The following is a 14,841-nucleotide window of genomic DNA, read 5'->3' as shown; positions in this document are numbered from 1 at the left end:
GAAGAGAAGCTGCAGCTGCCTTCAGCTGCATAGCGACATAAAGTAAACACAAGAGTGAGTAAAACCAAAGGGAACAGTGATGTATACAGATGGGTGTCTATCTTCACAGCTGTGTAGATGAAGTAAAACTCTCTTGTGACTTTTCTCTGACCATAAATCCCTTCATGGTGATAGACCCATACATGGATATTGGTATTTTTGATAACTCTTAGTGGAGATGTAAGTGAGGGATTTTCTAACCCTTAAGCTTGACGTGACTCTGGTTCATACAAGCACTGGTTCAGAAAAATGTCTGGGACATAGATGTACTCAGATTATAATTTTTTGTTCCATTATGCTCCCCTCTTCTTTTGGGACAGCCTCCTGCATAGGGGAGTGTTTACAGCAGAGTCCCGGTGTCTTATTTCCTACCACCCTGTTCTGATTAAGCTGATCCAAGAGGGCTTCGATGCAGTGAAGGATCCAGTCAAATTACGAGGAATGTGAAATTCATAAAGTGGATGTTTCTCCATCCATGAATGAATATAAATCCTCTTACATGGATGGCGAATGACTGGAGGATGAAGGAGATTGCATTAATTGTCTCCTAAAATCGCTTATGTGATTTAGTGGTAGGAAAACTAACACATTTGCCACCAAGAAACTCTCTTCCAGTAGATAAGCGTCCCAGTGAGGAGAGTTATGTGCCACATTGCCAAAGATCAGAGAATCACTTCCCTGGCCATAATCAGGGATTTCTCTTCTGAAACGGCCTACAACATCTGAGAGTTTGCATGTCTCCTGCACTGAAGTCTTCCAAAACCACCCCACTGGCTTGTTTGAGAGCAGCAGACCAGATGGACAGAGGCCTGAGGGGGGCTTTATCTACAAACACAAGGCAGTGCTTCGGCTGCAGCAGCCACACTAAGAGGGTTAGCATGAGGGGTGGGATGCGGTGGAGAGGTGTGTGTGCCCACCTGAGGATGCACTCCACTGGGGTCACGTCTGCCCCATGGGGTGCAAGTAGGGCTGGAGAGCTGAGGTGGGTGAAGGAAATCCATGTTTGTGCGTGTGCCATGAACCAATAGTGAGCTGGGGTGTGGGGAGCTGCGAGATGCGAACCCTCTCTCCAGTAAAGCACATCCATGCACAGAAACATCCCAGTTCACGCATATCCAGTCCCACACACTTAAAACCACTCTCCAGAAGGCACAGATGACACAGTGAGGCAACACCACCAGCTCTGTGCTCTTGCTCCTTGCCACCAGAGTGTCTCTGTTCTCAGTTCCAGATGTTTGATCATGGTCAGTGCACGTAGATGGAAGATCTCACGTACAAACAAGGCAGCCATCAAACCCGTTCCCATGCATATCTTCAGGCAGAAACATCCCCAAGCAAGCATGCATTTGGAAAGGAAATTTGCAATCTAAAACCCAGACAGTTGTATTTATAGTTTACTGAAAAATATGTCCTAGAAATAGTTTATATCAGCAGTCATGTACACGTGTGCATGTACACTTATCGTGGAACTTTGCATGCAAACATATTCTGGCTAAGCCAGGCTTGCTGTGGATGTGTATATTTTGCTGGTCATTCCTGCACATGTAGACAAATTATAAATGTGCACATGTATTTTGTACAAACATGCACACTTATCATCATGTAATTAGCATGAAAAACAACCCGTTGCACATGTTTTTATCCATTTCCACAGAGTAATAATTAAGATTTCTTTCCCCAGTGTCATGTGAAAAAACATTTGACAGAGATTTTGATTCTGTTGTGCTTTTTTTTTGCTCGCTATTGCCTTCTGTTGTACATATGATTTGGTTTGGTTTGCACAGGCCCCAGAATAATGAAATCTTGGTCTTTGTCCTTGGACCTTCAGATAATTGATAGTCAAAAATATATATAGTGGTTAATAGATAATAAAATAATAGTAGTAAAATAGTAAAAATAATAATAATTTTTTTTTGAAAATTAATATAACAGATAGCAGATATTTGACAGATGATGTAATATACCCTGATAAAAATACACATTATCCTACACTGTAGGATTTTGTATTGTTTTATTTCTGCATGAGAAAGCAGTTACAGCTGGTGAAGAATTTAAAAGCTAAGTTATTTGTGACTGTAGAAAGGGTGTTCTTGGCAGGGAGCTCACTCAGCAAAACACAGATGGGTGTAGTGGGAGGGATGTGCAATAAGAAATCAGGCAATGCAGTAATACAGAATAACAGGCTCACAGAGAGAGGCAGGTGGGAGGGCCTCTGGAGCTCTCTGCCCAAGCCCTACTCACAGCAGGGCTGACTCCAAAGGTAGGTCACATTGTCCAGAGCCTTCTTCAGGCACGTTCTGAACGTCTGCAGGACTGAAGATTCCCCAGCCCCACTGGGCACCTGCTCCTGTGCTGAACTAGCCTCCAGAGGGGCTGGATGGAGACGTGTTCCTCTGCATGGGCTTTCCCTTCTTGCAATTTTTGCTTTTTGCCTTTTGTCCATCACTCTGTCCCTCTGAGATACCTTGCTCTGATGTTTCCCTCCAACTCCTCTCTCCCTTTTGCTGTTAGATTTCCCCTTTGCCACCTTTTCTTCAGGAACAAATATTATTTTGTTACTGTCCCCTCTCCCTTCCATGTACCTCATCAGCTCCATGTCGAAGCAGTTGACTGAGATGTTTTACTGGTATTTAAATTTATGTATGTGGTGCATTTGGGGAGGTTTCACCTTTGAGGTCAGATATGGCTTCTCTGGTGATGCATCAGGAAACAAAATCACCTAAGGAAGATAATTTTAGGAATAGCAAGATGGATACAAGGCAGGAGTGAGAGAGAAAGGAAGTACAGGCTAAGGCTGCCTCAGTGGCTGGAATCAGCATCATAAATGGAAGCACTGGCAGGCCTGGGGAAAGGGATTTCAGGACTGGAGTATTCTGTGGGGAATGTATTGTTCAGTCTGAATGGCATGGGAAATAGCTTCGGCTTTGGACTCTGGCAGGAGGGCAGTTTCATATAGGTGCTAACCCCTCAGAAAATAGCTCCCAGAAAAGTCTTGAGATTTTTATGTATTTTTCCCCCTGAAATTCTGTGCAGCTTTTCCTCTGTTACTCAAACAATGAAATTTCCCCAGTTTTGGAAAGATAAAAGATCATTTGCATAGATAAATGCTTCATCTCTGAAAATAAACTTTACTTGATTGTGCTTTCTCCCTGAATGGTTTGGTTGGGATTTGTTTTGGGGTTTTGTTGGTTTGTTTGTTTGTTTTGGGATTTGTTTTGGGGTTTTGTTGGTTTGTTTGTTTGTTTTAGGGTTTTTGTTTGTTTGTTTGGGTTTGTTTTGGGGGGAGTTATTTGCTTGGGTTTTGTTTTGGTTGGTTGGTTGTTTTGGGGGGGTGTATGTTCCTCCCATCTGTCCTGAGTGGTATTTATACCTTCAGCTGTTTTTGCACCATTTTCGTGGTCTCTCTCAGCATTTAGCCAAGTAGGCATGATACTACCTTTTCTGGTTCAACCCTTAGGTGGTAATTGAGAGCTTATAAAATTGTCTTCATTTTTTCTGGTGCTCAGAAACCCTGTGTTCCTTGTGTTAGAGAGGGAGCAACAGAAGAAGGAACAGTCAGAGTCGTACTGTGTTATATTTTTAGTTTTACATCTTCTAGTGGAGGGGATATTTCTTGCCTAACCCAATTTTGCTGTAAGGTCATCCTCTGATTTCTGGATTCTTTCTCTGTCCACAATCTCCTACCATTTTAGATACTTCCAGAATCCTGGAGAAGCAAAGCACATGTGTGAAGCATTCTTTAAATGTATTGATTCTACCTGGTTTGCCAGGACAGCAGCTTATTTTATATGTTTGTGGACTAACTCCTTTTTTTCCCCCATATCCTGAGTGCACCATTTTGCAGCCAGGCAGAAGCAGTGAAGTAGGATACCATATGAGGACTTTCAGCATTCATACTATTATACTGTCACACTGATCTATCTGGCAGATGGAAGATTCTAATTTGAATCTCATATTTGACATGGGTTTAAGTTGTATTTGACATGAACCCGTCTCTCATGACCATTTAACAGCTGTGAAACACTGGTGAGGTGATGTGAAGATGCATTTGTCTAAAATCTGCTGGTATTTGGCATTTCTGTCTGAAAGACACAGTAAAAGAAATAATCAGCAGTTTGCTCGGTAGGACTGTGTTGTAGAGGAAACTCTTCAGCCTGATGTTTCACCGTCCTGTTTTATGGAAGTCAGAGCATGGTCATTATTCCCTGCAAAGAGTCTGCATCATTTACTTAGAATGTGGTGGTTATCATGTGGTTAATAATTGCATTGAATTTGTGTAGCTTCCAATACAGTGATGAATGGAAGAATATTTTCAGCTCTTCACATAGGATCAACCTGTTTAAGAGGCAGCAGATGAACCATCTTTAGAACAGGATGATTTTAAAAAGCATAAATATGGGTTCTGTGAAGAAAAAAAATCCACTAGGATTTCCAAAGCGAGCTATGGCATGTGGTTCAAGGGTCTGTTGAGGAATATGTGCAAACAAATAAAATACTTGGGACCTTCAGTCATATTTGTTGTGTTGAAATACTAATTGGGAGAGCACAGAAACAGGTGCTCAGAAAAGCTGGGTAATTTATACTCCTGGGAGATATTTAGGAGTTGCCTGGTGTTGAGCAGCCTAATCTGGCTTACCTGGCTTTGGAATTTGCAGGCTGTGGGCAGAGGCTTGGACTAGAAACCTCCAGAGCTGCCTTCCCGTGCAAATCTTTCTGTGAGTCTCTGTATCTATTTTATCTCAAGGGAACAGGAACATCTCTTTTGTTACCTTGAAAGGGGGAGGCAGGAACTGTCAAATAGAAATGTCTCCTAAGTATGTGGTAGTGCTTTATCTCTGTCATACGTCCTGTCATTCTCCAGCTTAAGTGTCTGAATTTGCTGATCAAAACATGGCTCATTCTCCTCCTGCCACTCAGAAAATCTCAGAGAAGATGTGCTGGAGAGGGAGCAAAGGGTCACAGTGTCACAGGCGGGAAGTGCATCAGGTGGCCCGAGGTAAAGCCAAACCTGGTTCACTGAAGGACATGCGAGGGGAAGATTCTTATTCTCTGCTTCTCAAATGCACACCTTCCCCACCTGTACTCTGAAAGAGCGAGGTGGGATAGCTGCTCTTCAGGGAATCTGGTAAGCAAACACCGGTCACGGTCAGGGTTCTTCAAACTCCCTTAAGGTGTTGACAAGACAGCACAACTGCCCAGTTCACTGTAGACCCCTGTAAGAAATGTCCGTGGTAAGCACATGCAGCTGATTCTGAATTGTGTATAACCAACTGCATGTCGAGTATCTGAAGAAAAGGACTAGATTAAGCAATTAGGAATTTCAAAGGAATTGTAGATACAGAAGGACTTAAAATGCTGATTTGGGTAAATAATGGCTGGAGGTGTGCAGCAGCCTGTGATATTTTTGAGATGATGCTGCTTCTTTTCCTCCACGAGCACTGTCAGTGGCTGTGTGCCCTGTTAAGCATTCCTTGGCAGCAGGAGGAACAGATGCAGGACATTCCTGCAGCCTGTTTGAGAGTGTAATGCCTCTCAAAACCTTCAGAGATGTTTCACAGCGCCGCTGAAATCTATGAGACAGCCCTGAGGATGGCGGCCTCATGTGAACTACTTTGACCTTCTTTTGTACCTCCAGAAAGCTGACTCTTAATGCTCAAATGCTGGCTCTTAATGTTCAATCTCTCAGCCATTATTTTTCCCAGGACATTACCAAACAATGAATATTCTCTGATAGGATCTTGTACTCCTGAAAAGGAGGTGAAAAGGTTTTGGAGAGATTGGAAAGAGGAAACTAGAAAGAAAAAAAAGAAAAAATAAATGAGTTGCATCTGTCTGAGAGTTTCTGTCGTCTCAGTCTCCCTGCTTGGTACATTTGGATCTGTCGGTAGCTCTGTCTTGTCATCCTTAATGCTATTTGTGAGGGAGCATTTGCCTTACCTTTGCCTTGTGATCCCTCTTCTTTTCTGCTCTTCTAGCTTTACGGTCGATACACAGACCAGATAACAGATAACATTTCAGACAAGGAAGCAGCAAAGCTACTGAAGAAACAGGCCCAAAGGAACAATGGAAGACCCCTGAAACGTGACAGTCAAGTACAGATCAAAGAGGAGCACTATTCCAAATGTCAAGGTAGGGACAATTCATGTTTCATTACCCTTTTACCAGATATTGGGAAGGCCAGCAAGAGAGATGGGATTTAAGCAATTGTGACTGGGGAGAAGCAGAGAGGAAAGGACAAGGAATCAAATCTCATTGCATTGAAAAATCTTTTCTATATGAGCTTTTATCCTAGAAAGAGAAAATATATGTTTGGAATAAAAAAACTATCCCAAATAAACCACTTTTTCCACAACAGAACTCTGTAATGGGAGGAAAAGGACTTCCTTGTATCAGACTTTTGCTGCTTGTGTACAGGATGTTAAATTCCACCCTGTGTGTCCTGCACACCCCCACCCCCTTTTTTAAAATGTTTTTTAAACTACATAAGATATTACAGAACTGTGTGAGAGAGAGATGGGCACAAGTCCTTCAACATAAAGCCCATGATGCCTCCAAACAAATCCTTGTTTTAGTCAGTTCTCAGTGCAGGAGGGACAGACACAGCCTCATCTACGTTCACTCAGTTTTTCTGGTTCACTCTTCCCTCCACAGACTGTGCTAAGCGCATCCAGAAATATGTTACCAGGAAGCTTGGAGAGGACTGGATTTTCTTGGTTCTGTTGGGTCTGGTCATGGCGTTGGTGAGCTGGGGAGTGGATTATGCCAGTGCAAAGACCGTACAGGGTGGGTCCCATTCAGGTGCTGCAAAAGCAGACAGTAAATGATACAAATGTTTACCCAATCCCAGTGACCAGTGTTGCTCCTTCTTTAACATCATTGTCCCATGCTCAACCCTCGCTGCTTGGGAAGTTTGAAGTTCTGGCAACATCATAAAGTTTAGTTAGGGAGAGGTTCTTTAAAGGGATGGCAGGGGAAAATTTGGAACTAAGTGGGCAGAAAGAAGGGATATGTGTATGATGAGTCGAAGACAAGCAATTATTTTGAATCCCTTTTCTTTCTGCTCTCTTGAATACACAGGAGCACAGGGAAGTGTTACTGTGGCCTTTCCTGTTATACTGCTTCCCTTTCTCCCAAGAATGTTAAGAATATGGGTGACGTCAGGGAAGGGGCTTTTAGATGCCTTCCTGACACTGTTTCTGCTTTTTACCTCATTTTTGTTCCTTCCAATTTTTACTTATACAGTGCCCTGAATTTTTCTGCTATTTGGGCATATAGTGCCCTCTGCTTTTGCCCTTTTCACAAAGATCTCCTATTCCTCATCTTATATCCCTTCCCTGCATTTTTCCTGTGGTCTGTCTCCAGCTTTTTATGCCAGCTACAAAAATTACAAGATCTTTCAGGCCCCATCTCAGTGAGCACATACATGCCACTGCCACATCCTGTGAACAGTACTGTACCTTTGTCCTCACCCTCAGTGTCCCAATCCTGACTGGCACACACATACACCAACCTTTTACCCTGGGCTGCTGTAATTCCTCAAAGCATCCAACATTCCTTCAACCCAGTGTTCCTCCCTCCAGAGCTTCCCCATCTACCAGGTGACTGGTACAATCTGCTCTGAGGGTTCCTGTCCTTTATACTCCCTGCAGCTGAGTCCTTTAGTGTTCTTTTTCCTTTCCCCTGCCAAGTCTCAGCCTCTGCTGAGGCTGTGTGGGGAGCCAGCTCAGGCAGGGAAGATGCAGCTGCAGAGGAGCTGCAGTTCGGTTTGGACTCTCAGCAGCTCATGTTGTTGTACCTGGCTGAGCAATGGTACCACTGCTGTTCTAATAGCTGCTGGCAAGGCTTCCAATCTGCTGCTCTAGAAGGGAAATCACAATCAGACCTTTTAAACTAGTTTTTTTATGAAGGAATGATTAATGGACCACTTTATTGTCCTTCAGAACCCACACAAGACCCTCAAACTGCCAAATGAGGATGCTGCACAGTGATTTGTCCTCACAGCTGCACGTAACACACCTCTTTTTATGTCACACTTGTGCACAGCTAATAAATAGTGTCTTCTGTCTATTCCTGCAGAACTCCTGCTTTATTGGGGAACTCATACTCAAAATAAGTCTTGTCTTAGAAAAGGAGCATTTGATACCATTTCTGAAGGAGATCTAGCACGGGCACATTTAGCTAGTGCATGATTCTCTGATGTCTACCAGCCTGTTTGGAGCAGCTGTGGTTACTGACAAGCTCTCTGTTTGTGTGTCTACAGCCTACAAGTGGACCTACAGAGCACTGCACCCGAACATCCCTCTGCAGTACGCCGTGTGGGTTGCCTTCCCGCTCGGCCTCATTCTGTTTGCGGCCAGTTTCTGCCACTTCGTCTCTCCACAGGCTGTTGGTGAGGGCAGAAGGCATGGCAAGATCTGTCTTCTCGTTTTTCCTGTTCCATCTGCCTGCGGGTTTTGTTCATCCCCGGCTCTGCTGTTGTTTTCAGGGTCTGGGATCCCAGAGCTCAAGACCATTATGAGGGGAGTGGTCCTCAAGGAGTATCTCACTCTCAAAGCTTTTGTGGCCAAAGTTGTGGCACTCACAGCTGGGCTTGGAAGTGGCATGCCTGTGGGGAAAGAGGTAAATGTTGCTGATTCTGTGTGCAGTCGTGACCAGGGTCTGGAAGGTGGGAGATGTGTGTGAAGGAGGAATCTATAAATGTTTTCTTACTTTCACCACTATGCCTCTTCTCAAAGCTCTGCTCCTTCCAGCAACACCTATCTTTCACTGGCCATTTTCCTTCCACTTTGAAAGACATGATATAGGAAACATCAAAGAACTCAAGTCAGGTAGTCTTTGAGAGGGAAAAAAAACTAAATGGAGATAGAAGAACTGAGAAAGATTGGAGGGTCTAGAGCACAAATCTTATGAGGAGCAGCTGAGGGAAATGGAGTTGCTTTTTCTGGAGAAAAGGAGGCTCAGGGAAGACCTTCTCACTCTCTATAACTACCTGACAGGAGGTTGTATCCAGGTGGGAATCAGTCAATTCTCCCAGGTAACCAGTGACATGACAAAAGGAAATGGCTTCAAGTTGCACCAGGCAATGTTTAGGTTGGATATCAGGAAAAATTTCTTCAATGAGATGGTGGTCAGACATTGAAACAGGCAAGTGGTGGAATCAATATCCCTGGAAGAGTTCAAAAGGTGTGTGGTTGTGGCTCTTGGGGACATGGTTTAGCGATGAACGCAGTGATGCGGCATTGAAGGTTCGATTCAATGATCTCAGAGGTATTTTCCAACCTTAATGGCTCTATTACTGGCTGAGATGGCCAAAGAGAAGTCATGAGCCCTGCAGTAGCTAAATGGTTGTCAGTAACCAGAGGGCAACCCTCTCTGATTTTCTCCCTCTCTTCTCTTGCAGGGTCCTTTTGTGCATATTGCCAGTATCTGTGCCGTGGTACTCAGCAAGTTCATGTCGATCTTCTGTGGGGTGTATGAGGTAAGGCACATATCTCTGCACACAGCTCTTCCACAGGCTGGGACACCCAGGATGGTATGGGTAGGCCACAGAGCACAGAGGAAACACACAGATTGATGTTCACTGTACTGCTGTAGAGCAGTAAAATACAAGCTGAACAAGAGTAGTGCAAGGCCAGACATGCAGTCCAAATAACTGTGCAGGACCACCAAAGTTACCCGGAAATGACAGGGACTGGTTAGGAGTATGTTTGACAAGTTTTCAATCTCGTGATTGATGCCTTTGCACTGTGATCATTGACTGTATAAAAAAGTAGCTGCAGACAAAGACGGATTTGTCTTTAAGCCAAATTTATACAGCATTGCTAATTATAGACACTGACACCGTCTCTATGCTTTTGCTATTGCAGAACAGCCTCTGCAGGCTGATCACCGTATTGACTGGTTGTATAAAAAATCTATTAACTGCAGATATAGATAAATGTAGGAACTCCTTTATGTGCAGGCTCTTAGCAGAAAGTGACTGTGTAATACAGCTGGAGGTGCTGTTTTACTTGAGTAGATCCTGTCTGTGCACAAGGACCAGATGTCACAGCTGGAGACCAGCTGCCAGTACTAAGACTGCACTAAAGTGTGTAGAGCCTGCTATTTGTAATAGCGATGGCTGACTGTGCTGCTGGCTGTTGCTTATTTTCATTGTTCTGGGTCCTAACCCCGTGGCTTTGCTCCCTCTAACCCCAGCATGCCCGTCTCTGGCTGCACTCCCTGTTCCAGAATGTGCATAGGCAGCTCGACCTCCTGGTGCCGGCTTGCGCAGTTGGAGTTGGATGTTGCTTCAAGGCTCCTCTTGGAGGCAAGTGTCTTCCTATATGTGGCATTTAATGTACAGTTCCTCTTGCTGTGAGACTTCCCACCCTCATGAACGGTTTTCCATGGATACCTCGCCACTTCAGCAACACGAGTCCTTTCTTCTCACGTGTAAGTGGTGGCAGCAAAAGGAAGGGAAGGCTACAGGAAAAGTGACACCTGTTTAAATGCTGGTTTCTAAATGATGCACCTTGTTCAGTCCCTGCCAGCCATGAACATTGTTCCACCTGAAGAGTACCAAGGGCTGTCCAGAACGTCAATAAAGATCAAGTAGACAATGGGAGTAAAAAGAAAAACCTTGTGAGAGGCAATGGGCACCACTTGCAACACAGGAAATTTTGACTCTCTTAAAGGAAATTATGTTCTTCTCTCCCGAGGGTCGTCCAGCGCTGGCTTAGGTGTTCAAAGTCCAGGGAATTTCCACCCTTGGAAATGTGCAAGACTCACCTGGACAAGAACCTGATCTAGCCTTGGAATTAACAGAACTAACAGCTCTCTGAGCAGGGAGACAACTCCAGTGGTCCCTTCACAACTTTCCATGATCCCACTTGGAGGAGAAATCTGGAAATTTGTCTCCTCCATGCATTAGTATTAATCTTCTGATTCACTGAAATGCTTAAAACAGAGGCACATGTTTACTTCTTCCGAAAGCAGAGGAAATATATTCATAAATAAGTTGCCTTTTATTTCACTTTCCTCTCTCCCCATGTGCTGCCCTGAACCTCTTTGCATGGTTATTGTGCCCAGAAGTGTAAGGAGTTTTTAAACGCTATGTTTTTTTCTAAGTTGGCTTTAGTTCTTCCATGCACTACCTTTCTGTTAGTCTTCAAATGGATGAGTTAGCTGACAAACACAACATGGTCTTGCATCAACAGTAATACAGATCTTCACTCTGGTTGGCTATTAAAAAAAATTTTAAAAAATCAAGGAAAGAACATAGTTTGTCAGCTACAGATTAGAGGTTCTTCAGTTGATAACTTGAGAAAAGATGCCAGAAAGAAAATCAGGCTAAGCAAGAGAGAGGCTGAGAACTGTGCATATGTGGGCAGTCTAGCAAGATGTAGACAGCCTGAGCTGAAGCCTGAGGCTTCAAGGCAAAATTTGTCAGTCTGCCAAAAGCCTTGACAGAAAGCAGTTTCAGAACCAAGGATCAGACCACAGGTCAGGTGAAACCATTGGAATTATACAGGAGAATGGTACTTGTTTTAATGGTAAAAAATAAAGCAAAAAAAACCCACCCCAAACCTCAAAAAACCTCTGTAGAAGTCTATGATTCTTGTTTCTTTCTCTGGACCTACAATTAACAGTCTCAGAGACTCCAGGATGCATCCATACATAGATGACTGGGACATGCTAGAGAAGCAAACAGAAGGCTAAACAGGGACTGATCTAACTCCTGCCTTTGGTAGATAAAGGAGATGTCAGACAAAACAGTCAAAGTCTTCTCAAGGATAAAGAGACTACAGGCACAACTTGCCTCTATTACAGATGAAGGAATTTCTCCCCTTGTCCTAAAGGCAGTTCAAGGTGGCACAGGTGCCAAGAGATGCTGGGGAATCGCTGCCCTTGAAGGTGTTCAGGGCTGCCCTAGCAGCCATGTCCTGAGCACCCTGATCCTGTTACCCTTCATCTAACCTTGCAGTTAGCCCAGTTCTCAACAGAGAGATGGAGAAGCATTCAGAAACACAGAACTAAAACTTGCTGTGAGTCTGTGATAACATTGTAAGATGGGAACAAAAAGAAAGTTATCATAGTTTCTGTAGCCCTAGTTCCTCTTTTGGATCCACACCAAATTGCCAAATGTAATTTCCATTACCTGGGAGTCATGTAATCTTCAGCTGACCTTGGTCCAGGATATAGCTTGCAGTTTCACTTTATATTGCCCTGGTGTGTAACTTCTTGATGCTGTTGCAGGTAAATACTGCCCTGTGTATTAAGGAGGATGGATTTGAAAATCCAGTTTAGCCCTTGACAAGAAAATGGTACCTAGTCTCTTAGAAAGGCTCTCCCTTTTACACCTTCCAATTACTTTTTTTATTATTATGACCATTTTCACCAGGACAGCACAATGCTTTACTGGGTGATCTGTCACCCACTCACCTACCCAGCACGGAAGAGCCTTCAGCATCAGTCCACACTCTGCTCTGGACATGCGTGTACCTTGTGCACGCTGAGTCCCAGGGTAGGTTTTTTGAGGCATTCTGTGGCACATGTGCATCCTGAGATTCCCTGCCAAAATAAAAGAGATGGAGCGAAACCTTCTTATGCTCCTTCCATCCTCTGGAGGATTTTCCAGAAGATATTTCTTCCACAGTGGCAGAAATGTGTATGTTTCAAAGGAAAATGAGATGCTGCCTTCCTCGCATTTCTTGAATGTGTGATTCCAGGTATATGCCTGTGCTGTGCCAGGTGTTGCCTTTTCAGCATTTTGAAGCCATCCAGAAGGGAGAAGTAAGATAAACATAGCTGTAACTCTGAGAATGGCAACAGAGCTGGGTGACATCATGCAGTCATACCTGCCAATTTTGTTACTCACTCTCTGTTTTCTTTCCTTCTTTCTTCTGTGTGTCTGTCTCTCTTTGTCTCTTTCACCAGTAGCAGCCCTATTATTACACAGATGTCCTGACTGTGGGGTGTGCTGTGGGTGTTGGCTGCTGCTTTGGGACACCACTTGGAGGCAAGTGGCTGTTCTGTTTCCTTTTCCTCAGGTACCTAAATCCTCTCCCCCCTAGTCCTCTTGTCCTCTCCCCTTCTCCTGCGACACATTTTTGATGTGACATTTACTTTGGGCAGAGACACTTACCTTTAGCACTTTCAAACTCCCCAGCATCTCTGACAGTCTTTTTTCCATGTTGTCCGCTTTCTGGAGGCAAGAGGAGAAGGCTCTCTAGAGCAGTGGTCTCCAAACTGGGGTGTGTGTACCCCAGGGGGTGCACAAGGTGATCTGTTGGGTGTGGGAAGGAAATACCGGAATTTCTATTTTTTTAAACATAAAAAAGTAAATAGATTAAACTTCACTAATATTAAGTATTTGTGTCGGCAGGGGTGCCCTAATATGTCACATGGCCACTTGTCACATGCAGTGCATAAGGTGTAGACTTGCTCCCAACGTGGAGGGAGGACCATGATGCCCTCAATCATTTACTCTCTTTCAGCATATTGCAATGAATTGCAATCGATGCGTGCCCACAATGGATTAAGTGGATTTATGGATTATATTATCTAGTGTTAACTGAGCTAATCCTTGCAAATTGGAAAAATGGCTTTAAAAGGCCCCTGCAAAGAGACTATGGACTGAAGATAATACTAATAATGTGAGCACAGAGAAATGACAAGTAAGTGGCAGAGCTGACAGTTCTAGTACAGGTCCTTATTCAGTCCAGTTATGAGGTAAAAGCAATGGCCAGCTAATCAGATCTGAGAGGAAGCTGGACAAAAAAAGATTAAAATTATCAAAGGTTATTTTAAATATGGATTTACATCTGTTATTGTTAATGATGAACCTTATCCTACGTGTGTATCATGCTTTGAGAGGTTAATTAATGAGAGTATGAAGCCATCAGAGTTAGCAAGACATTTAAAATCTGGGCATCCAGAACATGAAGACAAACCTCTACAATGTTTTCAGTGATGTTTCAAGCCGTGTGGCATTCAATCCAATACTTTGCAAGATTTCACTTAACCTAATGACAAATATGTAGAAGCCTCCTTTGAGGTTTCTTGCTTCTCAGCAGAAGAGAAAATGCCACATACCACAGGGGAAATGGTTGTTCTTCCTGCCATAAAATGTAAAAATGGCTGTGATAATACACAGAAATCAATAGAGCAGCAAACTAAAATGTGTTTCTTCATCAGTAAACACTGCTGGAACATGCATAGGGGACATTGTTTAATGTTTAAAGAAGCAAGAGTCTGTACAAATTACACAGCAGGGGAGGTTTCCTGTGCAGATGGATTAGAGTACAGATGTTTCTAAATTGCCTCAGATGATGGTATTTTCCAGATTCTGTTTCGATAGTGAAATGCAGAACTTCTATCTGTGAGACACTGAAAGGAGTATCTACCACAGAAGCTGTATTCTCAACAGCAAATTACTTCTTTAATTAAAAAAATTAAAAAAAAAAAATTGGAAGAGCTCTGCAAGTTAACAACTGGTGGAGCAGAATAAGAGAAGAACTGGGGGTAAGATTACCTAGACACCACTACACCTAGAATTCACACACTGCAGCGTTCACAGATGAGCTATTGCTGCAAATAAATGAAAGCCAAACATGCACAAAGCGCTACAGGATGTTGTTATGGGGGTCATTTCATAAAAACGTGACCCTGAAAGAGTAGAATCTTTACAATACTTCATAACAAGATGTGAAATGACCATGAAAATCCTACAGGCATTTGCTGGTTATCTGATAGTAATTTAAAAGAAGAATATAATTTAAAGTCCAGTTGCACCTTTTTCTTTTACAAAAAGACAAGTGT

The 14,841-nt window shown here is 43.4% G+C and overlaps 1 protein-coding gene across 5 annotated transcripts in view; it reads left to right on the top strand.

Moving 5' to 3' along the window:
- CLCN1 (chloride voltage-gated channel 1) overlaps nucleotides 1-14,841 on the top strand; it is a 57,211-nt gene that overhangs the window by 20,366 nt on the left and 22,004 nt on the right. For all 5 annotated transcript variants that reach the window (XR_005699666.1, XM_040056922.2, XM_040056923.2 and 2 more), the window contains exons 2-7: nucleotides 6,015-6,168; nucleotides 6,691-6,822; nucleotides 8,300-8,428; nucleotides 8,525-8,658; nucleotides 9,440-9,517; nucleotides 12,961-13,039. Coding sequence is in view for 4 of the 5 variants with exons in the window: in XM_040056922.2 (XP_039912856.1) it covers nucleotides 6,015-6,168; nucleotides 6,691-6,822; nucleotides 8,300-8,428; nucleotides 8,525-8,658; nucleotides 9,440-9,517; nucleotides 12,961-13,039 (706 nt within the window). In the remaining variant the exon portion in view is untranslated. The remainder of the gene's footprint in view (nucleotides 1-6,014; nucleotides 6,169-6,690; nucleotides 6,823-8,299; nucleotides 8,429-8,524; nucleotides 8,659-9,439; nucleotides 9,518-12,960; nucleotides 13,040-14,841) is intronic.

Source organism: Hirundo rustica, chromosome 2 (assembly GCF_015227805.2).
Source record: "Hirundo rustica isolate bHirRus1 chromosome 2, bHirRus1.pri.v3, whole genome shotgun sequence".
Lineage (NCBI taxonomy): Eukaryota > Metazoa > Chordata > Aves > Passeriformes > Hirundinidae > Hirundo > Hirundo rustica.
This window is presented reverse-complemented; position numbering and strand designations above follow the sequence as displayed.